The 27,621-nt window shown below is 43.3% G+C and overlaps 1 protein-coding gene across 9 annotated transcripts in view; it reads left to right on the top strand.

Annotated features, from left to right (window-relative positions):
• PLD5 (phospholipase D family member 5) overlaps window positions 1-27,621 on the top strand; it is a 302,902-nt gene that overhangs the window by 271,319 nt on the left and 3,962 nt on the right. For all 9 annotated transcript variants that reach the window (XM_084979298.1, XM_021064454.2, XM_084979299.1 and 6 more), the window contains 4 exons: window positions 12,337-12,534; window positions 20,939-21,075; window positions 24,138-24,306; window positions 27,280-27,397. In XM_084979298.1, the coding sequence (XP_084835424.1) occupies window positions 12,337-12,534; window positions 20,939-21,075; window positions 24,138-24,306; window positions 27,280-27,397 (622 nt within the window). The remainder of the gene's footprint in view (window positions 1-12,336; window positions 12,535-20,938; window positions 21,076-24,137; window positions 24,307-27,279; window positions 27,398-27,621) is intronic.

The following is a 27,621-nucleotide window of genomic DNA, read 5'->3' as shown; positions in this document are numbered from 1 at the left end:
GTAGGTCACAGACGTGGCTCGGATCCCACATTGCTGTGGCTGTGCCACAGGCTTGCAGCTGCAGCTCCGATTCGACCCCTAGCCTGGGAACCTCCATATGCCACAGGTGTGGCCCTAAAAAGCATTAAAAAAAAGATAAAGACGAAGACTGTCAGAAATAAACAAATCCACAATTATAATGGAAGACTTCAACACGACTTTGCAGGAATTGATAGAATAAGTAGATAATAAGTAAGGCTATAGAAAATTGAACAACAGTATCAATAACTTAATCTAATTGATGTTTATTAGAGCACTTTATCCTAAAACAATAGAATTGATATTATTGTCAAGTGTACACGGAACAATTACCAAGATATGTCAAATCATCAGCTATAAAATAAAACTTGAACCTATCAAAAATTGAAATTATACAAAATATATTCCCACAACATAATGAAATTATGAATTATGAATGACAAAGTGAAATCAATTTGAAAGAAAAGATATCTGGAAAATATCTCATATATTGACTGGGTCAAGAAGAGAAACAGGATAATACTTATAATTGAATGAAAATAAAAATACAGTATATCAAAGTTTGTGGATGCAACTAAAGCAGTGCCTTGAGGGAAATTTATAACACACTATATTAGAAGATCTCAGATGAATGAATTTTTTAAAAAACACTGGTTTGTTGAACAAATTAGCAAAATTGATAAACGTGTAGCCCAACCAACCAAGGAAAAAGGAGAGAAGACACAATTATTTATATCAGGAATTCAGGAGGGGACATTAAAGATTCTACAGACATTAAAAGATAACAACAGGAGTTCCTGTCGTGGCTCAACAGTTTGCTCCCTGACCTCGCTCAGTGTGTTCAGGATCTGGCATTGCTGTGAGCTGCAGTGTAGGCCAGCAGCTACAGCTCCGATTAGACCCCTAGCCTGGGAACCTCCATATGCCAAGGGTGCGGCCCTAAAAAGACAAAAAAATTTAAAAAAGATAACAACAGAATGCCATCGTTGATTTTATGGCCATAATTTTGATGATTTAGATGAAATGGATAAATTCCCTCAATAATACCAACTCCCAAAGCTCAGTCAGTCAGAAAAAGATAACAGGAACATTACTTTACCTATTAAAGGAATTAAATATGTAGAGAACATTCCCCTAAAGAAAACTCCATGCCCAGATGGCTTCATTTAATATTCCAAATATTTAAAGAATGATAGTAATTCTTCACAAATGCTTCCAGAATGTGAAAGAAGAGGAAATACTTCCCACCCCATCTTATGCGCATTTCCCAAATACCAAAACAAGACCCGTTACAAGGAAGAAGTCCAATATTTGTCATGAACATAAATGTGAAAGGCTCAACAACAGACTAGCCAACGAAATGAGACCTAAAAGATAATACGTCATGACCAAATCGAGTTTATCCCAGGAATGCAAGGCTGTTTCAGTATTCCAAATCAGCCAACAAAATGCATTATAACAACAGACTAACAAAGCATAGAATTATAACAATGAGGACAGATAAAGCCTTTGACAAAATTCACTCTCAGAAAACTAAGAATAAAGGGAAATTTTGTTAACCTGATAAAGAATATCTGCAAAAAGACCTAGAACTGACATCACACTTCATAGTGAAAAACTAAATGCTTTTTCCGTAAAGTCATCAGCAAGGCAACGATATCTCTTCCTACCAGTCCTAAGGCTGGACTAGAAAGCATAGCCAGTGCAGTATGGAAGGAAAATAAATAAAAGGCATATGAACTGGAAAGGAGGAAGGAGAACTGCCTGTTTGTAGATGCCATTCATGTCTATGTAAAACTCCCAAAGAATCTACAAAATAGCTACAAAACTAGTGAGTTTAGAACAGTTGCATGATATGAGGTCAATATAAAAGAATGATTTCACCCATAGAAACACTGTAAGTTTTCTAAAATACAGGGTTTTTATAGACAAAAGCTAGCATTCCTATATAATAGCATCAACAGTTGGAAATTAACAGACATTACCATCTAAAATAGTACCCAAACCATGAAATATTTAAGAATAAATCTGTAAAATATATAAAAGATATTTATGCTAAAAAAAAAAGTAAAGCACTGATGAAATTAAAAAGGATCTTAAGAAGACAGAGATATAGTGGTTTGAAAGATACAATATTTTTATGATATCTCTTCACCCCAAACGAATGTACAGATTCAGTGCAATTCTGACCCAGAAATCCCTGCAGGACTGTTGTAGGAATTGGCAGGCTGGTTCTAGAATTTATCTAGAAAAGCCAAGGAATTAGAATAGCCAAAGCAATTTTAGATTAAACAAAGTTGGAAGATTCAGAATACTGTTTTGTGACCATTACTCTAAAGCTGAAAAGTCCAGACAGTGTTGTCCTAGAGATACTATCCTAGACGTCTCGATCAATAACACAGAATAGATTGTCCAGAAGTAGATGCATGCATATGTGGTCAATTGATTTTTAACAAAAGCACAGAAGCAATTCACTTTCAACAAGTGGTGCTGGAACAACTGGATACACATATGCAAGAAAAAGAACCTCCATCTAGACGTCATACCTTATGTAAAAATTAACTCAGAATGGGTCATAAACCTAAAAATAACAGCTAAAACTATAAAATTTAAAGAAGAGAACCTAGAATAAAATCATTATGACCTTGGGTTAGGCAAAGATTTCTTAGGTAACATATTAAAAACATGATTTTAAGGGAAAAAGTGGATAAATGGGATTCCATCAAAATTAAGAATTCCTGGAGTTCCCATCATGGCACAGAGGAAACAAATCCAACTAGGAACCATGAGGTTGCAGGTTCGATCCCTGGCCTCAAATCCGGCGTTGCCAAGAGCTGTGGTATAGGTCGCAGATACAGCTTGGATCCTGCGTTGATGTGGCTGTGGTGTAGACCCCCTAGCCTAGGAAACTCCATATACCATGGGTGCGACCCTAAAAAAAAAAGAATTTCTGCTCATTGAAAGACAGTTAAGATGAAAATAAAGTCACAAGCTGAGAAAAAAATATTTGAAAAGCACATATCTGATCAATGATTTGCATCCAAAATATATGATTCACAAACTCAGTAAAATTCTCAAGATTCAATAGAAAAAGAAACAACAACCCAGTTTTTAAAATGTGAAAAATATGTGAACAGACAGATTTCCTGTGGTTGGCAAATAATCACATAAGTATATGATCAACATTTTTAATCATTAAGGAAATGCAAATTAAAACCACAATGTATCGCTATTAGTAATTAAAATTCTTTAAAAAATCAAAAGATTAAAATACCACGTTCTAGTAAGAATACCAAGCAAACGTTAACCTACATTGTTGGCGGGAATGCAAAATGTTTTTGGAAAACAGCTTGGTGGTTTCTTATAAAGTTGCTTAGCACATGACCCAGTAATCTCACTCTTAGATATTTACCCAAATGAAATAAAATGAAAACTATACTCTCACGTGAATGCTTACAACAGCTTTGTTTATAATCAACATTAAGTCAAGACAATTCAGATGTTTCTCAGCTAGAGAATGGATAAACAATCTCTACTGCATCCCACCTAGTGAAACACTACCAGCAATAAAAAGAAACAGGGAAGTTCCCGTCATGGCTCAGTGGAAAGGAATCCAACTAGTATCCATGAGGATGCCAATTCGATCCCTGGCCTCGCTCAGTGGGTCAGGGCTCTGGCGTTGCCGTGAGCTGTGGTGTAGGTTCCAGACGTGGCTTGGATCCCACATGGCTGTGGCTGTGGTGTAAGCCAGCAGCTGTAGCTCTGATTCTACCCCTAGACAGGGGACCTCCATATGCAGAAGGTTCGGACCTAAAAAAAGAAACAAAAAGAAACATAATACCCTACTACACAGCAACATGAAAAAAATCTCAGATGCATTATTTCCTACAAAAAAAAGCCAGATTCAAGGATTACATTCTGTATGATTTAATTTATGACATTCTCACAAAGCAATACCATAGGGATGAGGACAAAAATAAAAAAATCCGTAGTTGCCAAAGGCTGAGGTTTGAAGGGGTGGGGGGTTCAGGTAGCCACCTGGAAACATTTGCAGGTAATAACGCTGTTCTATGCACTGACGCTGGTGGTGGTTACAGACTGTATATCAAAACTCTTCAGAGCTTTAGAGCTTTAAGAAGAGTGGATTTTACTACTAGTAAATCGTACGTTAATAAAAATGGAAAATAATTTTTAAACATACAGCTTTATAATAATGTGGGCTTCAAAACCTATCAATAAACCAAACATTAATTTAAATATATCAACTGTTTCGTAATGCAGTGCCGGCTGGTGGTTCTGGATCATCAAGCATAGGATTTTAGAAGAGGTTTCCTGTAGGTCTGTGATTTCTTTGGAGAAAGCAAAACCAGGTATAGGATAAAGCATGGCTGATTTTCAACATTCTGTTTTATTTGTGTAAAGCCTGAGTTGCCTCAGTGAATACTGATGAGCTGCTTGTACAGATTATGCTCTGGTTCTTACCACAGTTCATGCTGTCATTTTAACATAGGAGCCTTTTAAAATGTATGTAGGATCACTATGTTTCTGTCACAAAGATAACCAGAGAAAAAATAATATCTGAAGTGTTCCGCTTAGTGCTTATGAAATTGCTACATTCTTAAAAAAAAGACTAAGTGTATGTTATAAAAAAAAATCTGATATTATCTGAGAAGGAGAAATTGAAGCCATCTCTCCTACAAAAATCAAAGAAGGATTTCTTAATATGATTAAGAAATCATATGATTTATTCACTATTAATCATTTTGTCTATATTTGCATAAGTAGAATGTTGCAAAAAGAGAAAACTTACTCAACTTTTTTATTTAAATGTTCAGGGACTTTAAATGTTCAGGTAACTAGTTGTGTTACCTTTTTTTTAATTTCAACTCTGATTTACAAATAAAAAAGATCTTTTGGAGTTCCCATTGTGGCTCAGCGGGTCATGAACTCGAACATCCAGGAGGACAAGGGTTCGATCCCTGGCCTCACTCAGTGGGTTAAGGATCCAGTATTGCTGCCAGCTGCAATGTAGGTCTCAGATACACATACACACACACACACACACACACACACACACACACACACACACACACACAAAGGAAAAAAAGATCATTTGGAATCAAAAAGTGAAATCCACTGTATTTTTAAAAACAGAGGGAACAGAAATATTTAATGGCAAGAAGAAGAGGAACTGACCTGTGGGGGAAGAGAAAGAAAAGCACAAACAAGAAGCTCTTTCTTTCTTTACTGGCCCACGTTTCCCGGCTCCGGGCTCACTCCTGGTTTAGGAAGAAGCCCTGAGCCCTGGCAGGGCCTAGCTGGATTGAGGAGTTCACTTCATCTCTACTCCTTGCTCAGCTCTCTTATCTCCTGCCCAGCTCCCTTAGAAGAGCCTCTCAGAAAGACAAAGGAACTGGAGTTCCCATCATGGTGCAGCGGAAGCAAAGCAAATCCGATTAGGAACCATGAGGTTGTGAGTTCGATCCCTGGCCTCGCCCAGTGGGTTGACGATCCGGTGTTGCGGTAAGCTGTGGTGTAGGTCGCAGATGAGGCTTGGATCCACATTGCTGTGACTGTGGTGTAGGCCGGGTGGCTACAGCTCCGATTGGACCTCTAGCCTGGGAACCTCCATGTGCTGTGGGCATGGCCCTAAAAAAACAAAAACAAAAGACAAAGGAACAGAAAACTCTCCTGTGCACACTTAAGAAATCTGGCAAAGGTCTCGGGGAGAGATTTCCTAATTGCCAACAACAGTGTCAACAAAAGGGACTCTTCTGTCCCTCATCGTATGAACCTCTTTCTTCCCCCAGATTATTTATTTATTTATTTACTTACTTACTTACTAACTCACTTATTTTCTTCTTTGGCCGCCCCACGGCATATGGAGTTCCTGAGCCAGGGATCAGATCTGAGCCGCAGTCGCACCTAAGGCGCCAATCCTGTTGCACCACAGCGGGAACTCCTGGTGAACCCCTTTGCTGCCTGGACCGCGTTGATCTCTTCCTTCTTGAAATCCCCCTCCATTCTCAAGTTTTTCAAAAGTTTTTCTGTGACGCTGAACTCTTTCAGTTTTGTCTCCTGCCCCCTTTTTTTTTTTCTTTTTACTCCCACACCTGAGGCATATGGAGGTTCCCAGGTTACGGGTCAAATTGGAACTGCAGCTGCCAGCCTCCGCCACAGCCACAGCCACACCAGATCCCAGCCACGTCTGTGACCTGTATTGCAGCTCATGGCAATGCAGGATCCTTAACCCACTGAATGAGGTCAGGGATGGAACCTGCATCCTCATGGATACTAGTCGGGATCGTAACCGCTGAGCCACAACAGGGGCTCCCTGTCTCCTGCCTTTTTGATCGGTCCTTCTTCATCTCCTTGTGTGGGTTCTTCTTAAGTACTGAGTTCTTGCTTTAGTTGATAAGCGTTCCTTGTGATTTCATTCTTTCATTCATTCATCTAAGAAATACTTATGGAACATGCTTTATGTACTAGGCATTGGAGGACAGCAGTCAGCGTTGATAGGGACAGTATAAAAGACAGCCGCCCTTGGAGCATAATCCATTCTCAGCAGCCCACCCATTCTTCCTACAATAATCACCTGCTCTTGTAGTGGCCACATCATTGCTGTGATGACAGTTCTCTCATTTAGGTCACTGGCTTGGATTCAGAGTTCCCAATGCACTGAACCACTATGCAGGCCTAATGGTTTCCAGTGTGGAGAAAGTGCAGACACAGGCAGGCTAGGGAGGGGGGTGGAGAGAGAGACAGAGACAGACAGGGAGAAAGAGCAAGAGAGGAAGAGAGCAGCAGGTGCTTTGGAGGTGGTTTAAATCCCTTGTATGGGGGTGGGCCTTCTGGGCTTCCTCTGGCCCATCATCTGGCTTCGTCTGGCTTTGGCCTGACTCAGGACCCTCCCCTGGGGGAGCATCTTGTAGCCAGGATGCATTCTAGCATCAGGGTCTCTGGGAAGTTGACGGGATGTACTATGGTCTGTCGCCCCTCCCTTCTCTGACCCCTGAGGAACCTTTCTGTGTCGTTCTGGAGGTCTCCTTGACCTCAAGAAAGAGACATAGGAGTTCCCATCGTGGTGCAGCGGTTAACTAATCCGACTAGGAACCATGAGGTTGCAGGTTCGATCCCTAGCCTCGCTCAGTGGGTTGAGGATCTGGCGTTGCTGTGAGCTATGGTGTAGGTTGCAGATGCGGCTTGGATCCCGTGTTGCTGTGGCTCTGGCGTGGGCCGGCAGCTACAGTTCTGATTAGACCCCTAGCCTGGGAACCTCCATATGCCACAGGAGCGGCCCTAGAAAAGGCAAAAAAAGACAAAATAAATAAATAAATAAAAAGAAAGAGACATAGATGGTCTCTATCTTTTATCCAAGCAGGATGCAGCTTTGATCTTGAAGTCATCTGTCCACAGGGAGCAGATGACAGTTGCTCAGACCGGGACCCATCTATCTCCTGTTTCACGCACTCCTCATTGAGAAGAGAAGACGAGAAACCGGGATGAGGCCTTCCCTTTGTGGCTCAGCGGTAATGAACCCGACTAGGATCCATGAGGATGCGGGTTTGATCCCTGGCCTTGCTCAGTGGGGTAAGGACCTGGCGTTGCCACGAGCTGTGGTGTAGGTCGCAGACACGGCTCAGGGCCCACATTGCTGTGGCTGTGGCGTGGGCCAGGGGCTACAGCTCTGATCAGACCCCAGCCTGGGAATCTCCATACGCCTCGGGTGCAGCCCTAAAAGGACAAAAAAAGAAAACAGGGATGAGAAGAGAAGCTGTAACGGCATTTGGGAATCATTTTCAACTCTCCTAAAGAAGCAGGATAAAATGAAAGTACTCCAAGAAATAAGCGAAATGTGTTTCCAGTTTGTTTCATCTCATTCCACTGTCAGCCCCATGTCTTTACGATTCCTCCACGAACATCCTCTGGTCATGTGGTTAAGGTTTAATCTGTCGATTTCCCTTTGATTAGATAAAGCCAAGAAAGTGATGCGTGAATTCCCGACAGCTAAAAGTCAAAGATGCCAAATGAATAGTGGTACTTTGGAAAGTCTTCAGATCCCAAAGACAGAGCATTGATGGAAGACAGGAAGGGAGGGAGGAGGGAAAAAAGCAAGAGCCCTCATTCATCCTACTGTCAACGGACAAAAAATGCAGGATTGTGTTTTCTTTGGCGAACATACTGGGAACCATAAGCGTGGGACAGAGCATCTCAGACAGCGCTAAGAGACCATTCCCAAGAAGTAAAAGAGGAGCCAGGATACATAGGAGTTTTGCAGAGACAAACCAGATAGTCCAACATTAAAAGATTTCTGTTCATTAAAGAAAAAATGAACATCTCAAGTTAATGAATTTAGTGCTTTTCTATGTATGGGAAATGCAAAAGTCTGGGCTTCTTGAAATCTTTCCTTGGAATATGCATCTCAGCTCTCTAGGGCCCGTATCCTGCTTTTCTCCATCCTGAATCCCCTCAGGTGCAAGTCTGGGATGACTGCCAACAAGAAGCTGATTTGTGGGTCCTTTAGAGCCAGAGTCAAAGATGCCAAATGAAGAGTGGAGTTTGGAAAGTTACACCCTTTGTTGACTGAGATGGCAGGTGACATTCTTCACCCACACTGTGAAGGAGCACTGTGAGGTGTCTGCACAGCTTTTTTTTTTTTTTTTTGATCTTTTTAGGGCCGCACCTGCAGCATATGGACGTTCCCAGGCTAGGGGTTGAATCAGAGCTGTAACGCCCAGCCTACAGCACAGCCACAACACCACCAGATCCAAGCCATGTCTGCGACCTACACTACAGCCACGGCAACCCTGGATCATTAACCCACTGAGCAGGGCCTGGGATCAAACCTGCATCCTCATGGATCCTAATCGGGTTCCTAACCCAGTGAGTCACAGTGGGAACTCCTGCGCAGCATTATTGACAAAGGAACCAGGACTGAAATAACAGGCCATTATTCCGTGATCTTGCAAGTCAGTTCCCCTTTGCAGACCTCAGTTTCCTGAATTCGGTGATGAGGCTGGACTGACTGTTCTCTAAGGTTGTTACATTCCCCTTTCTGCAATCAGTCATGTTCCTTCTGGCACGTTTTTATTCCTACTTGGTAACCAAGTAAATAAGACATCAGGAAGTTAAGTGGTACAGACCACCCAGTGAGGAAATGAAGGGCGGCGGAGAGCCTGTTTCAAAGCGAGGCTGTCTTGGAGCTGCTAAGATTCGATGTTTCATTTTCCATCCCCGGTAACAAAAATTTCACCTTGAGGGCAGAAAGGAAATCAAGTGAGAGCTCCTAGTAATTAAATTTCCTGCAGTAACTCAGAATATAAATCAGCAGCTAACTGGAGGCCTGGGACTTGCTCACAGTTGCAGGTTCTTTTGTCTTTGTCAAGAAAATTCAAGAAATACTTGTTCACATTTCCATAAAATCATGAACATCACAAACCAGACCTCCAGAAATGATAGATTGAGCTGTGGTTAGACTAACTTGTATTAATTATCCTGAATGACAGCAAAGAACAATGCTAATGCCTCCCCTCATTCTGCTGACAAGAGCATCCATCAGACGCCCGCTTTGGCTTCTGTGTCACAGGAAAACCCACAAAACCAGGCCCATCTCCCTTTGTGCTGCCTCTGAGGGCCTGAGTAGAACGGGTGTCTCTTTTTTCCCCTCCCACCTTTTCCTTCATAACTGCCTTCCGCTAATTTTGAGAAAATAACGAAAAATGTTTTTCTGGTATAATTACATTGCCTCTTATTCTTATTTTGCTTTGAAAGGGCGACTGCTAATATAAACAGAAATTCCAAGCTCCACAAGCTCTTCAGAAGACTGACCTTTAAAAAAAAAAAAAAGAAAAAAACTAACTTTTGTTATTTCCTCCACTGCCAGCATTTTCTTAAAGTTTCTTCATAAACTTGTTCTGAATTTTTGATGACTGAAAAATCTGCAAAACAAATGCCAAATTCTTTTTTTTTAAGTTTTATTGAGGTGCAATTGATTGACAAGATTGTGATAATTTCCACAGAATGCATGTGTGTCCATGTATGGCAGAATTACATGTTCCCTGTGCCTGTTAGCCAGTTACTCCATACACCACAGTGTGCATATGCCAATCCCAAACCCCCAGTCCATTCCCCCCCCTCCCCCCACCACCACCACCACCACACCTGTCCCCTTTGGTAACCATAAGTTTTTCAAAGTTTCTGTTTCTGTTCTACAAATAAGTTCATTTGTATCCTTTTTTAAAAAAATATATTTATTTATTTTGTCTTTTTGTCTCTTCAGGGCCACACCTGCAACATATGGAGTTTCCCAGGCTAGGGATCAAATCGGAGTTGTGGCCACTGGCCTGCACCACAACCACAGCAGCATGGGATCTGAGCCATGTCTGTGACCGACACCACAGGTCAGGGCAACGCCGGATCCTTAACCCACTGAACAAGGCCAGGCTCGAACTCGTGTCCTCATGGATGCTAGTCGGATTCATTAACCACTGAGCCATGACAGGAACTCCTTTTTTTTTAAGATTCCATATGTAGGTGATATCATATGATATTTGTCTTTCACTGTCTGACTAACTTCACTCACTATGATAGTTCCTAGGTCCATCCACGTTGGTGCAAATGGCATTATTTCATTCTTTTTTTACGGCTGAGTGATATTTGATCAGGGGTCAGAGAGCCTGCCTTTATAATTCTGAATTTGTCCCTGACTAAATCTCTCAGTCAGGGAGAGAGATCTTTGCATACCTGTGTAAGGTTTACTTTCCATATCTGTGCATTAGTCTATGTATCTTTTTTCATTTGTTCAAGTTTTATTGAAGTATAGTTGATTGACAAGGTGGTGATAATTTCTGCTGTACAGTGAAGTGATTGAGTTACACCTGTACACACATCCACTCTTTTTCAGATTCTTTTCCTACACAGATTATCACAGACTATTGGGTAGAATTCTCCATGCTCTACAGCAGGTCCCTGTTGGCCAGTCCATTCTATGTACCACAGTGTGCATACGCCAGTCCCAACCCTCGGTCCATTTTTTGGGGGGAGGAGGAGTTATGTTTTATTTGGCCGGCATTCTTAGGAATTCAGGTCAGGGAGGGAGCATCTCAAGTATCCCTAAGAAAACTAATCCCTCTGCAATTTCTCTTTGCAAGACTCTGGGTCTCTTACTCTCGAGGCTAGTGCAACGTTAATAAGAATACTAACTGCTGACATTTTTAGTAGTTATCATGTGATAGGCACTATTCTAAGCCCTTAAATGTATTAACCACGGTATGTATCATAGCAACAGTGTGAAATAAATACTATGATCTCCTTTTTATGAGAAAATAATGTATGCAAACTATTACATTTGGAATGGATAAGCAGTGAGATTCTACTATATAGCACTGGGAACTATATCTAGTCACTTGTGGTGGAGCGTGATGGAAGATAATGTGAGAAAAAGAATATATATATGTGTGTGTGACTGGGTCACTTTGCTGTGCAGTAGGAAATTGACAGAACACTGTAAGCCAACTATAATGGAAAAAATAAAAATCATTAAAAACATTTTTTAAAATAATGCCCAGAGATTAAATATCTTGCCCAAAGTCACGGGCAAGAACGTTGTAGAGCTGGAACCTGATTCCAGGCAATCCGACTTCAGAATCCATGATCTAAATCATTCTGTTATGCTGCAACTGAAAGTCAGTCTTCTTACAGCAACACAGTTTAAGGATTGAGAAAAAAAAAATAACAGTGTTAAAGAAAAGAATCCTAAGAGCTGATACAAATGCGTAGGTGAATATGAGAAAACTATAACAACCCAAATGCAAAACTCGAGCAAAAGTTCTCTTTAAATATTCAGGCATTTTGGAGTTCCCATCATGGCTCAACGGTAACGAACCCAACTAGTATCCATAAGGACACAGGTTTGATCCCTGGCCACGCTCAGTGGGTTAAGGATCCAGCATTGCCATGAGCTGTGGTGTAGGTCACAGATGAAGTTCAGATCTGGTGTTTCTGAGGCTGTAGCGTAGGCCAGCAGCTGCAGCTCTGATTGGACCCTACCCTGGAAACTTCCATGTGCCACAGGTGTAGCCCTAAAAATAAAATAAATATTTAGGCATTTTAATAATGCATGGTTTACATATACTATTATGTAACTATAGCTACACACTTATAGATGCAGTGTACATACATAGTTTTAGTAATATAGCAACTGCAGGAAAAAAATCTCACCACTCCTGCGTTCTGGTGCATTTTTTTTTTTTTTTTTATCTCTGAGAGTAACACCATCACACATACATGGCACTGATGCTTTCAATTTTCATTTCACAGATGAAGGAACTCGGTGTCATCTTCTACAACTGCAGCTGCCTGGTCCTAGACTTGCAAAGGATATTCGCTTTGTATAGCTCATTAAAGTTCAAGAGCAGAGTTCCTCAGACTTGGTCCAAGAGGCTCTATGGAGTCTATGACAATGAAAAGAAATTGCAGCTTCAGCTGAATGAAACCAAATCGCAAGCATTTGTGTCGGTGAGTTTTACCCTCTTTCTCCCCCTCCTCCCTCCTCCCTCCAAAGGCCCTTTATTAAGTTGGAATGTTCGCGTGCAATCTTATGTTGGGCAAAAACCAGTTCTACAGGTGGGTTCTGACACATCCTTTGAAGAGCGAAGATATATTCGCGCTTGTACACAATCACATGCTCGCGATAGTTAACAGTGTATTTAGTAATTATTCCTGGTTTCGGACACTTGGCATTATTATTATTTGACCCCCACGATTGCCCCTTAAGGCTGATCTGGGATGATGCCTGTGTTACAGCTGAAGATACTGAAGTTCATTGACTCGCACAGAGATTGTCAGATGCCCCTGTGCCAAATGAGACACCAGCGCCCCAGTCTTTGGATATGCGATCCTTTTTTTTTTTTTTTTTTTTTTTTTTTAGGGCCGTACCTGGGGTTCCCAGGTTAGGGGTCGAATCAGAGTTCCAGCTGCTGGCCTATGCCAGATCCGAGCCGTGTCTGCCACCTACTCTGCAGCTCATGGCAATGCTGAATCCTTAACCCACTGAGCAGGGCTAGGGATCAAACCTGCATCCTCATGGATACTGCTGAGAGGGGGCAACATAAATATATGGGCTGGCAGCTCTGGTCCTCAAACTTTGAAGTGCTTAAGAACCAAATGGGGAACCTGTTTAAAATGCAAACTCACACGAGTTCCCTGGTGGATCAGCAGGTTAAGGATCCAGCATTGTCACTGCTGTGGCTCTGGTTACAGCTGTGGTGTGCATTCGATCCTTGGTTCAGGAACTAATGCACGCTGCAAGTGCAGCCACAAAATTGCAAACTTAAAGTCCCCCCACCCTCACCAGAATCTGATCCACTGGACCTGGGGGAGACCTTAGAATTTTGATGTGAAGCAGACTTTTGAGCTGATTGTAATGCTCAGGTAAACATCTCTGTAAACTCTGCTCCCAATTTAATACGCTCCCTCCCCACCCCCACTGCTGTCAAAGCAGCATTTCTATGCCAGCAGCTTGTAGATCACTGAAGAGCTTGTTATGGAAGAGTGAATAGTAGCCATGTGCCTATTAAAATGAAAGCACAGGAGTTCCCGTCGTGGCTCAGCGGTAACGAACCCGACTAGTGCCCATGAAGACATGGGTTCCATCCCTGGCCTCACTCAGTGGGTTAAGGATCCAGCGTTGCTGTGAGCTGAGGTATAGGTCACAGATGTGGCTTGGATCTGGCATTGCTGTGGCTGTGGTGTAGGCCAGCAGCTGCGGCTCCGATTGACCTCTAGCCTAGGAACTTCCATATGCTGCAGGTGTACCCCCTGCCAAAGTATTAAAAGGAAAGCACACTCTGAAAATTTAGAAATATGGAGAGGAGATTTAAGTTGTTTGTCTTAAATAAATTCATAAAATATGAATAACATAAAATAGACTAGGAAAGGGAGTTCCCGTTGTGGCTCAGAAGATTAAGAATCTAACCAGTAACCATGAGGATGCTCGTTCCATCCCTGGCCTCATTCAGTGGGTTAAGAATCCAGTGTTGCCACAAGCTGCAGCAAAGGTCACAGACATGGCTCGGACCTGGCGTTGCTGTGGCTGTGGCGTAGGCTGGCAGATGCAGCTCTGGTTTGACCCCTAGCATACGGCCATAAAAAAGAAAAAAAAAATAAGACTATGCAAGATTTTCATCAAGTAAAACGAAAGAAAAAACAAACCTTTTGGGGGGAATGTGTGGAGGTTAATAATGCAATAGCATGTAGCATGTTTTAGAGGGCATTTTACTGACAAAATTATTTCATATATTCAATTTTATTTCCTCTCAAGACAATCCTATAAGATTAAAAACGTCAGATGATATTCTCAATTTGCAGATTAGCTGCCGTAAGAGGTTTGCCAGGGAACCTTAATCCAGATGGTAACATGACACCCCCAGGGACATTCACTCAACCACGTCCAGAAGAACAGATGGAAGCAGCAAGATATAGATGAATTATGAGCAGATTTCAAATAATTGCTGGATTTTGAATTTACAGTTTGAATCTTAGAGATGCGTGAATGTGGTTATTGCATAAATTTAAATTTTGACTCGGAAAAGCCATGGAGGAGTTCCCGTTGTGGCTCAGTGGTAATGAACCCGACTAGTATCCATGAGGACGCAGGTTCAGTCCCTGACCTTTCTCAGTGGGTCAAGGATCTGGCATTGCTGTGAGCTATTGTGAAGGTCACAGACGTGGCTCAGACCTAGTGTTACTGTGGCTGCGGTATAAGCCAGCAGCTGTAGCTCCTATTCAACCCCTAGCCTGGGAACTTCCCTATGCTGTGGTATGGCCCTAAAAAGACCAAAAAAAAAAAAAAAAATGTGGGGGAGTCCTCCTTTGCTGATCCCAAAGTTAGCATATCCGCCACAGAAACAGGGCCCAGGCCTTTAATAAAATCTATGAAAATGCAGGCCTTTGTTATATTCTGGGGCAGATTTGCAAATTACTTTTTATTAAATGGTTCACCACAAAATAAGCTGGGCTTTTTTGATAGTCCTTCCAGTATAGTCTTTTAAACCATGCAGTGCCTTTATTTTCAATTTGTATTTATTTTAGTATTTGAAATTCTTATCTTATTTTCCATTTGCTATTACTATTCCAAGCCTACCTTGGAAGTTCAGTTCAGCAGATATTAACTGAACACCATTTTTACAAGGTAAAAAATAAAGTCAGAACCGCCCCCCACACACACACTGGAACTGGTATTATTTGCCCAGAGCTCCTTGATTGCACCTCTATTATACCATTTATCACATTTATATAACTATTGGTTTTACTGATAATCTCTCCACTGTTTCATAAGGCTCTGAAGGTCATAAATGGTACCCTCTTCATCACTGGTACTCCTGGCACCACCCCCGCCGGGGTCCTTAAAGCAGCAATAAATGTCTGATTGGATCTATTACTGGCAATATCAGGGTACATACAGTTTTCTGAGAATATGTGCCAAACACCAAGACAAATTCATTTCAATTCAAATATCTGTCATCAAACATATTAAAATAGTGTATGCATATATATATATACACACACACACTATATATAGTATATATGTACTATATATATATATATAGTCCTTAAGTTTTTTTAATTTTTTATTACAGTTGATTTACAATGTTCGGACAATTTCTGCTGCACAGTAAAGTGACCCAGTCATACATCCCTGTACATTCTTTTTTTCACATTATCCTCCATCATGTTCTATCACAAGTTTTTATACATCCCTGTGCTGTACAGCAGGACCTCATTGCTTATCCACTCCAAGTGGAATAGTTTGCATCTATGACCCCCACACTCCCAGTCCCTCCCACTCTCTCCCCCTCCCCCTTAGCAACCACAAGTCTGTTCTCCATGTCCATGAGTTTGTTTCTCTTCTGTAGACAGGTTCCTCTGTGCCTTATATTAGATTCCAGATATAAGTGATATCACATGGTGTTTGTCTTTCTCTTTCTGACTTACTTCACTTAGTATGAGCGTCTCTAGTTCCAACCATGCTGCTACCAATGGCATTGTTTTGTTCTTTTTTATGGCTGAGTAGTATCCCGTTGTGTATGTATACCGCATCATCTTAATCCATTCCTTTGTGGTTGAACAAAAATAAAATATTATATTTTTATAAGCTGATAGTCCCAAGACTAAATTAATACAATATATATATATGTATTTGAAGACCTTAAGAATTATCCTTCTCAAAATTAGATTTTAGGTGAATAATAACAGCATGATTAAATATAAATTTTAGGCTATGATATAGATATAATTCCTGATTTTCTCATGTAACACAGAGAGGCACTTGGCTAGATTTAACTGTGTCATCTCTAATAACTGGGACCAGATCATTGTAATTTTCTTACATTCCCCACTGAAATCAGAAGATGGGAACAACACGCTGCGTTTTTGTCCTGTCTTGTAGAGTTCTCCTTAGAGCCCTTGAAAGCATGCATTTGATTTCCAGGATAAAGGCTAGCTAGTCCAATTTCTCTTTTTGTTGATCTGGATGCTTGACCGATTTCACTTCTTGTTTATTGTTTAGTTCATTCCCCCATCAGTCATGTTAACTGAGCTTGATTTCGTGAGTGGGGGCAGACATTGAATAGCCCTTGGAGCTGCTCTAAAACATATACTTAGAATCCTCTTTAGAATCTCTACTATGTATTTTCAATTGCATCTTAATAGCTTTATTGATATATAACTTACTACCGTAAAAATTATCCTTTGAAAGTGTACAGTTCAGTGGGTTTTAGTAGAGTCCATTTTACAGTCATCTCCACTTTCTAATTTTAGAATATTTTCATCACAACAAAGGAAAAAGCCATACTGATCAGTCTTCACTCTTCATTCTCCCCCTCCCTCAGCTCCTAGAAACCACTAATCTGTTTTCTGTGCCTAAGGATTTACCTTTTTCTAGGCACTTCGTATAAATTGAGGAATACAATACGTAGTCTTTTGTAACTGACTTCTTGCACTTGGTATAATGTTTTCTAAGTGCATGAATCAGTACTTTTTCCTTCTTATGGCCAAATCATTTTCTGTTATATGGGTGTATCACATTTTGTTTTTCTGTCCATTAGTTGATGGTCATTTGGGTGTTTTTACTTTTTGGCTGTTATAAGTAGTGCTGCTATGAACCTTCTTGTTCAACTTTCTATTTGGAGAAAGAAATAAAGAACTGGTTTCCGTTCTGTTGGGTTTCTCCTTAGGCGTGGAATTACTAGGTCCCGTATAACTCTGTTAAATATTTGAGACCTTCACAAACTTTTCCAAATTGGCTACACCATCTTAAAGTTCCACCAGCCACAAATGAGGGTTTCAGTCCCTCCACGTGTTTGACAACACTTGTTATTTTCTGTTTTATTTTAGCTCCTAGTGCTTGTAAAATGTACCTTGTTTGGGGCGGGGGGGGTTGTTTGTGTGTTTACTTTTATGGCCATATCCACAGCATATGGAAGCTCCTGGGCCAGGGATTGAATCCAAGGCACAGCTGCTACCTACACCACAGCTGTGGTAATGCCAGATCCTTTAACCTACTGCACAGGGCTGGGGATCGAACTCGCACCTCCACAGTGAGCCAAGCCTCTGCAGTCAGATTACTTAGCCCACTGCACCACAGCAGGAACTCCTGTAGCTTGTAGTTTTGATTTGCCTGTTTTAATGCACTTACTGGCCATTTGTATATCTTTTTAGAGAAATGTCTATTTAATCCTTTGCCCACTTTTCAATTAGATTACTTGCTTTTTTGTGATTGAGTTGTAAGAGTTCTTTACGCATTCCAACTATAAGAATTTATGATTTGCAAACATTTTCTCCCATTCTGTGGGTTGTCTTGTCATGTTTAATTACCCTTTAGCATATATATTCTGGGAATGGAGTGTGGACTTTTTAAAAATCAGCAAACTGTCATGAAATAAATCAAAACCCTGCTAATGTAAGTATTTAATGACTATGCAAAATAAGGTAAATGCATATATAAGGTACTTCTTGATATAAAAATGAAGCATAGATTACCTATAATCAGAGTGCCTCAAAACATTTAATTGGTAAAAAAAAAGATCATCACAGAACTGAAACAAATAAAAGGGTCTGTATTTCCCTTCTTATATTTTGCTATGAAATAAAGAAGTACAAGGTACAAGCCTCAGAAAATTAATTCAGGGTAGAAGAAAGAAACATAACAGCCTTCTCTCTAATTAAACAGTCAGAACTAGTTAGCTTCCTCTGGCAGATCAGTAGCTCAGTTCTTCACGTTGCTGTGTATTCATTTCTACCTTGAGCGGACATTTTTAAGCCAATAGTATATCCAGACACTGTTGTCAAAAGTAGACAACCCTGAACACATAGTCAAGTACCACCGTGAGCCCAGGGGAAAGGTCCTAATACAAATAGTCGTGAAGTTCCTTAATAAACTCAGGAAGCACCTGCCATGCTCTAGGCATTGGGTTAGGCAATGGCAACATAAGAAACAAAAAGGCAGGTGCAAATGAAGACTTGTTCACACATGGATGGAAATACCTAGAATGAAGCAACTCCAACTAGTAGTGGATGTTGGGACTCACACGAGTCTCCAACACATTAATTTAAGGAGCATTTTCACATGCATTCCCCAAATATTTATTGAGCACATAATATGCACTTGGCATGGCACAAGGTACAATGGACATACAACCCAGCATCTTACAAGCTTGATGGAGAATCGCAAAGACAGATGAATGCGGTATAATGTAGCATGTGCTGGAATGAAGTTTCACAAGGCAGGAATCTTGTTTTGATCAGTGATGTCTGTTGAGTGCCTCACCTAGAGCAGGTACATGGCAGGTACTTTGTAGCATCTGCTGAATGAATGAAAGCAAGCACAGAGGAGAGGCAAACCCAGCAGGAAGTAAGTCATTCTCTTGTTTAAGCCTCAAGGCAAACTAGTGCCTTGTTTGTTACTGTTTGTTAGGTTTGTTACTGTTCTTGCCCCATGGGAAACAGAGGCTCAGGAAGTGTATGGGACAGGACCAGAATGCTGCAGGTTATAAATGCTGGAACTTGGCACAGCACCAGCAGAAAAATGCTGTATCACCAGAGGCACAGTATTCAAACTTAATAGATGATAGCAGATGTAAAGAGACCAGTGACTGTTTCTAAATTTGTTCATCCCTGAAACCAAAGTCCAGTTTTTGGAACATTGCAAGGAAGTTCAGGAAATTCCTGACCAAACAAAAACATGGCCATCTGGGCACCTTTTGGAGTTGGCTTAGGCTCCTATCTAGATAGAGCTAAGGTCCACAGCTCTCTGTGTTAAACCTAAAGAAACTTGGAGTTCCCATTGTGGGCAGCCAGGTAAGAACCTAACTAGTATCCTTGAGGATGTGGGTTCACTCCCCAGCCTCGCTCAGTGGGTTCAGGATTTGGCATTGCTGCAAGCTGCAGCATAGGTGGCAGATGAAGCTGGGATCCTGTGTTGCTATGGCTGTAGTATAGGCCAGTAGTTGTAGCTCCAATTCAACCCCTAGCCTGGAAACTTCCATTTACAGCATGTGCGGCCCTAAAAGGAAAAAAAAAAAAACCCAAACCTAAAAAACCTTAAAAGCAGACCCAACAGGCTGGGGGAATTAATGAATTTGAATATTTAATTTGTTAATGGAATTAGAAAAATGAGTAAAACACAGTCCCTAAAAATCAAGCGAGTAACAGTCTAGGCAAGGAGATGAGGCAAGTGGAAGCAATTATAAAATTGAATATGCTAAATAATATAACGAATAAATCATATTATGGGAGGACATAAAAAGGAGTAGCCTCTAGGTGATGATAAAAAATTCCATGGAGGGGTTCCTTCTGTGGCACAGTGATTTAGGATCTAGCGTTGTCTCTGAGGTGGCACCAGTTCCGTCCCCAGCCCAGCACAGAGAGTTAAGGATCCAGTGTTGCCACAGCTGTAGCATAGGCTGCACCCACAGCTTGGATTTGATCCCTGGCTGAGGAACTTCCATATGCAGTCAGATGCAGCAGGAAAGGAGGGGGGAAGGTTCCATGGAGAAGACGGTGCGTGAACTAGAGCTTAGAGAACGTAGAAGACTCTAGGCAAAGGCAGGAGCACACAGAGAGGCGGGCGGGAGCCAGCTGGAGCACTCCCCTAAAACTCAGAGGTGCGGGAGCTCCTGCTGTGACACAACAGAATGGGTGGCTTCTTGGGCACTGCTGAGACAAGGGTTGATCCCCGGCCTGGCACAATGGGTTAAGGATCTGGTGTTGCCATAGCTGTGGCTTAGGTCACAACAGTGGCTCCAGTCTGTTCCCTGGCCCCGGAGCTCCATATGCCGCAGGACAGCCAAAAATGACCAAAAAAAAAAACGACCTAGAGGTGTGTGTACTGAAAACAAGAATTCCCTCCCAAACAGACTTAACAGATTTGAAACCCATCCCATAACACCTTGATTTCTATATGCCTCGCCTTGGATAGGACTGAAAATGTACTTATCTCATAAAGAACTGGAAAGTAGATTTGCAAAAAAAATTGATTAGGAGCCAAGTTTCATTTAAACAAATTTATATTTTATTTTTTGTCTTTTTGCCTTTTCTAGGGCCATTCCTGTGGCATATGGAGGTTCCCAGGCTAGGGGTCCAATTGGAGCTGTAGCCGCCAGCCTACGCCACAGCCACAGCAACGCAGGATCCAAGCCACATCTGCAACCCACACCACAGCTCATGGCAATGCCGGATCCTTAACCCACTGAGCAAGGCCAGGGATTGAACCTGCACCCTCGTGGTTTCTAGTCGGATTCGTTAACCACTGCGCCACGACGGGAACTGCCATTTAAACAAATTTAAACCTCACAACTGAAAAGAGAAATCCTCAGATGACAACCATTAATACTCTAAAAGTTGGGTTTTCGTGTCTTCACAGAATTCTCCCAAACTCTTTTGCCCTAAAAACAGAAGCTTTGACATCGACGCCATCTACAGTGTAATAGATGACGCCAAGCAATACGTGTATATCGCGGTCACGGACTACCTGCCCATCTCCAGCACGAGCACCAAAAGGTCAGTGAGTCTCAACCTGGAACCTGGTTTCCAGGGCCGGGCACTGGACTGGGGACCCAGGGGAAACCAGCCTGGACCCTGGGATGCTATCAGATCACACTGGGTTTGGGAACACTCACATCTGCTCGGCGTGCATTTGCAGCTCGCCCAGAATGCAGGATGCTCACCCAGGATGCATCTCCTCCCTGAGTCCATGTGAAGGACACATGGAGTCTCATCCCACAGAACTAACTCAGTAGTTTATGTTATAAGCATCAGAACAACTTTATTTTTTGGCCACACCTGCAGAATGCCAAAATTCTGGATCGAACCCACGCCACAGCAGGGACCTGAGCCCCAGCAGTGACAGTGCAAAATCCTTAACCTGCTGTGCCACCAAGGAACTCCAACATGAGAGTAATTTTATTTTTTTTGGTCTTTTGTCTTTTTAGGGCCGCACCAGTGGCATATGGATGTTCCCAGGCTAGGAGTTGGAGCTACAGCTGCCAGTCCACACCACAGCCACAGTAACACTGGATCCAAGCTGTGTCTGCAGCCTACACCACAGTTCCCGGCAACGCCAGATCCCTAACCCACTGAGCGAGACCAGGGATCGAACCTGCAACCTCATGGTTCCTAGTCGGATTCGTTTCTGCTGTACCACTATGGGAACTCCTGTCTCTGAGGAATTTTCACTTAAAATCCTAAGGTTTGAAATAACATAAGCGTAATAAAATACTTTTTTTTTTTGCTATGCAGAGACTTGCCTGTGGCGGGCCCATAGCTGCAGACCCAGAATTGCAATCTCTGCAGATCCCAAATAAATCTGTCTTTGCTGGTGTAAAGCCTTCAGCATAGCCCCATGTAGCGTGGTCTAACAGTAAAGTAAGAATCGAATGATGTTTGTTGGATTTGGCAAATGGAATATCACTGATGACTTTGAGAAAATTGCAGAATACTGGGGCAGTAGGCTGAGGAGTGCATGGGGGTAAGGAAGTAAAGCCTGCTGTTCTTTTTTTAATTTTTTAAAAATTATTCTGCATTTTAGGGCCACACCTATGGCATATGGAAGTTCCCAGGCTAGGGGTCAAATCAAAGCTGCTGCTGCTGGCCTACACCAGCCACGACAATGCAGAATCTGAGCCGTATCTGCAACCTACTCCATAACTCACAGCAATGCTGGATCCTTAACCCACTGAACGAAGCCAGGGATTGAACTTACATCCTCATGAGTACTAGTCAGGTTCATTACTGCTGAGCCACAATGGGAACTCCCAGAGGTTCTATATTCTACTATCAACAAGTTTTGTTTCAAAGAGGAAAGAGATCATGCATCAGCCACAGAGCCGTGTAGAGTCAAAGGAGGGGTCTCAGAATGGGAGTCATTTACTTATTTTTCTCAAATGAAAAAGAAGCTAGCGAGGGAGAAGTTGAAGACATTTTCAGGAAGGGATGTCTGACCACGTGCAGTTGCAGAAGGCCAAGGGAACCGCTTGGGGAGAAGTGGGGGGATACCTGGCCCTCCAAGCTGGAGAAAAGGCGATAAAGGTGTAATATGGCTAGAAAAGACGCATAGGGTATAAAACTGAGTAAGACCATGACCAAATATTGTGAACAAAGGAAAAAGCAAGAAACCCCCAGAGAGAGGCAACATCAAGAATCATTTACAGGAGTTCCCGTCATGGGCTGTCGTGGCGCAGCAGAAACGAATCCGACTAGGAACCATGAGGTTGCGGGTTCAATCCCTGGCCTTGCTCAGTGGGTTAAGGATCTGGCGTTGCCGTGAGCTGTGGTGTAGGTCGCAGACACGGCTCAGATCTAACGTGGCTGTGGCTGTGGCGTAGGCCAGCGGCTATAGCTCCAATTCGACCCCTGGCCTGGGAACCTCCATATGTCTCGAGTGTGGCCTTAAAAGGACAAAAGACAAAAAAAAAAAAAAGAATCATTTACAGAAGATACAGGAGGTGGAACTGACCCAACCTAAGGACAGGGATTAGCAGGAGGTTTCAGGAGCCCTGAATGCATTTGTGTTTGCTCCAGTTGCACAAGGTTAAGAAGGTTCTTTCCGGTAGTCCTCAGCTTTATGGCTCTAGAAATACACCAGTGGAACGATAGCACTGATCCAGGATTTAGATTTTTGCCAAGAGCTAACGGAAGGGAGCAGAGCGAGTATCCTTCAGGTGATCAGAACTGAGATGAGACTGCTCGGGGAAGGGAGACCAGGAGGAGCTGAAGGACCGGGAGGAGGAGAGGGAGCTTGGATCTGGAGCCCGCCCGGGTGAATGAGCAGGTGCAAATAAGGGAGCAGAGGAAACTGGAGAACAGAAACCTGGGGTCGGATATAAAGAGGAGATTTTGGAGGTGCCATTATCATGAAAGGGACAGGCTCAGGTTTTGAATAATATATCATTAGTCTGAACAGTGAATTGGGAGTTCCCATTGTGGCTCAGTAGTAACGAACCCGATAGTATCTGTGAGGACGTGGATTTGATCCAGTTCAAATTGCTGTAGCTCCAATTCGACCCCCAGTCTGGGAACCTCCATATGCCGCAGGTTCAACCCTAAAAAAAAAAAGACAGCAACAACAACAAAAATCATTTTTAAACAAGGGTGTGTGAAAGCTTGGATAACCGGCACAGAACCTCATTTGGGGGCAGGGGGGAGGCTGCTCAAAGAAGAGATGGTGAATAAGCATTGGGGGGGCGAGGGGGGCTCAAGGACCTTAACTGGAATTCTGCTGGCAAGTGGATTCTTCTTGCACACGTGACCTGAGGCCCAGATGGAGTTGCAGGTGCAGGGAGGATGGCATGGGGTGACAGTCAGTCTGTCCGTGTCCTCTGCCCACAGAGCCTGAGGCCCTGACAGTGGGAGACCTCGTTTTAGGCAGGACAGGTCCAGGCAAACACCATTTCTCAACGTCCTAACTCAGGAAGGCGGAATTTTTCAACACAGCCTCTAAGGTTTCTTACATTACAGCACAAAGCAATGACCAAGCTAATAGTCAGCATTCTCTGTGGTCTCATGTCTTTCCCCAAACTAACTTGTATTCTGGATTTTTATCTCTATGGATGTGATTTCTACAGGACTTACTGGCCAGACTTGGACGGGAAAATACGAGAAGCCTTGGTTTTACGGAGTGTTAAAGTTCGACTCCTCATCAGCTTCTGGAAGGAAACGGACCCTCTCACGTTTAACTTTATTTCGTCTCTTAAAGCTATTTGCACTGAAATAGCCAACTGCAGTTTGAAAGTTGTAAGTATTATCCTGACTGAGCTACGACATTCAAGTTTCTTTCCTTCACACGTCTGTGAGAGTGCCAAGCACACACCTACACGTGAACGTCCCATCAGAACAAAGATAGTAGTCTTGGGGGTGGGGGTTGTTTTGTTTTTTGCTTTTTTGCTTTTTAGGGCCACACCTGCAGCACATGGAAGCTCCTAGACTAGGGAGTGGAATGAGAGCTGCAGCTACTGGCCTACACCACAGCCACAGCAATGCTGGACCAGAGATGCATCTGCGACTTACATCACAACTCACAGCAATGATGGATCCCCGACCAGCTGAGCAAGACCAGGGATCGAACTTGTGTCCTCATGGATACTAGACGGATTCATGTCTGCTGCACCACCATGGGAACTCCCAGGACAGTAGTCTTTGAGAGTGAAGAATAACTCTACAGACAGGTTAAGTAAAATTTCACCGCTGTGGCACAGCAGAAACAAATCTGACTAGGAACCATGAGGTTGCGGGTTCGATCCCTGACCTCGCTCGATGGGTTAAGGATCTGGCATTGACATGAGCTGTGGTGTTGGTCGCAGACGTGGCTCGGATCCTGTGTTGCTGTGGCTGTGGTGTAGGCCGGCGGCTACAGCTCCAATTCAACCCCTAGCCTGGGAACCTCTGTATGCCACAAGTGTGGCCCTAAAAAGACAAACAAAAAACTAAATAAAATTTCAAAACAGGAGTTCCCGTCGTGGCGCAGTGGTTAACGAATCCGACTAGGAACCATGAGGTTGCGGGTTCGATCCCTGACCTTGCTCAGTGGGTTAAGGATCCGGCGTTGCCGTGAGCTGTGGTGTAGGTTGCAGACGTGGCTCGGATCCCAAGTTGCAGTGGCTCTGGCGTAGGCCGGTGGCTACAGCTCCGATTAGACCCCTAGCTGGGAACCTCCATATGCCGCGGGAGCGGCCCAAGAAATAGCAACAACAACAACAACAACAAAAAAGACAAAAAAAAAAAAAAATTCAAAACAATCATATGCCAAAAAGGAGGGGAGCCTGGAACCCGAGTTTCCTGGTGGCCTCCCAGCCTCGTCCTCCCTACACACACTGCGTTGCATTGTCTCATTTGGTTTGAACGCTCTCCTTCACCTAGTGTTCTGATTTGTAAGACTATGACCAAGAGGGCATTTGAACATGAACCACCCAGCACAGATTCCCCCACCCCACCCCCGCCCCAGCCCTGAAGGCCCTCAAGCTGGGTTCCTGAACTTGCTCCAGGGTCCCTGGGCCACATGCTAATCCATCTCCGAATCCTTTGAGGGAGGCTAGATTGAGGTTTGTACTTACTCGTTTTTTATTTTTTCTTTTTTCGCCGCCCCGTGGCATATGGAGTTCCCATGCCAGGGATGAAATCCGAGCTGCAGTTGTGACCTACACTATAGTTTCGGAGCAACACCAGATCCTTAACCCACGGTGCCGGGCTGTGCGTCCCAGCGCTCCAGGAAAACCACCAATCCCATGGTACCACAGCGGGAACTCCTTGTACTACCTTCAGTGTGCTAACTCTAGCTCATCTCCGAGCCTCCTCTGATGCCCACAGCTAGCATCCTCTTCCTCCCCTCGGGCCCTTGTGTTGTGCATGCTGCTCCCTCTCCTGCAACACCTTTCTGCGGGCCTTAGCTGACCAATGCCACTCATCTTGAGGTCTCAGCTTTTCCCAACCTCCACCACAGTCACCCCACAAATGTACCCCGAGACCCTCCTCTACTGAGTGCCAGGCCCTCTTCAGGTGACAGTGCTATTTTCCATGAAGCATTCAGGGACCCAGGACAACGGGGGCTCTGCTGTCGACTTGGGCACCTGGCTTCCAAGGTGGCCTTCAGCCCCCACGTCCCCAGGGCAATCCGAAGAGCAGAGAGATGGGGGTTGGCACTGAGGCATTTATGAGTTCAGCCTAAGGTGGCGACTCTCCCTTTAGTCTTCATTCCCTGGAGCGGAGCCCCTCCATGCTCAGCAAGACCCCAGCTGTCAAAGCACCAGAATGCAGAAAATAGGGAGTTCCCAATGTGGCTCAGCAGGTTGAGAACCGGACTAGTATCCGTGAGGATGCAGGTTCAATCCCCGGCCTCGCTCAGTACATTAAGGATCCTGCGTGGTGATGGCTGGTTGAATTGCCTATTAAAAGGACTTGTAGACTTAGGCATTCTGATGGAAAGTATGTGTTCATTTCCCAAGATCTTTTTTTGACCTTTGCAAATCCCCAATTAATTCAGCTAGTCACTGACATGGGCTTGCTGCCCTTTTTTTTTTTTTTTTTTTTTTTTTTTGCTGCTGCTTATAATATATGCAACATGTAAGAATTCAGTGCGTTGGCATGCCTGACAGAAGGCACCCTGGGGCGTACTTCAAATGCCAGTGCATCCTGATGACTAAGACAGTGAGAATTAAACAGCTCCCGACCCGTACCCTATTAGAAGAATGGATTTTGTGTTCATTTGATTGCTTAAAAGTGTTCATTATAGACCTAGGTGAGCATGCTAATTTCCTTTCTTGTTGCCTATATATATTTGAGAGCAAAAATAGCTTCATCTTGGAGCTCCCTTCATGGTGCAGCAGAAACAAATCCGACTAGGATCTGTGAGGATGCGGGTTTGATTCCCTGGCCTCACTCCATGGGATCCAGCATTGCCGTGAGCTGTGGTGTAGGTCGCTGACTCGGCTCAGATCCCGCGTTGCTGTGGCTGTGGCCTAGGCCAATGGCTACAGCCGCGATTGGACCCCTAGCCTGGGAACCTCCATATGCTGCGGGTGTGGTCCTAAAAAGCCAAAAAAAAAGCTTCATCTCTACAACATAACAAGCTTGTGGTTTAATGACTCACTATGAGGCTTATGGTTGACATTTATTTGAATAAGAAACCCTTTTGTGCTTGAACCAAACCCCAAATATTCTCTATTGGTCTGCTTTATTATGTGTGTGTGTATGTGTGTGTTTATTGTTTTACAGAAGTTTTTTGATCTGGAAAGAGAGAACGCTTGTGTTACAACAAAAGAACAGAAGAATCACACCTTCCCCAAGTTAAATCGCAACAAGTACATGGTGACAGACGGCGCAGCTTATATTGGTAGGTGTCTGGCCTGTGCGGCTCCTGTCGGTGTGGCCCCAACTGTACCCCTTATGGTGAGGGAGGCCCCCCAGTGCATGGGGGACCTTGGAGGGCAGGAAGCAGTAGAGTGACAGCAAAGGCATCTTCAACCAAACATCTCATGTGAGTGACTCGCTTCAGATGCTAGGGGACGGTAGGTGATGTCTTTTCACAACTGTTTTGTAGAAATTCCATGATCCCTT

This window comes from Sus scrofa, chromosome 10 (genome assembly GCF_054392235.1).
Source record: "Sus scrofa isolate SSC_HxYL_T2T_F1_AM1 chromosome 10, Sscrofa_HxYL_maternal_Yorkshire_Landrace_v2.0, whole genome shotgun sequence".
Taxonomy (NCBI): domain Eukaryota; kingdom Metazoa; phylum Chordata; class Mammalia; order Artiodactyla; family Suidae; genus Sus; species Sus scrofa.
Note: the sequence above shows the minus strand (reverse complement) of the source record. Positions and strands in the feature narration are given on the sequence as shown.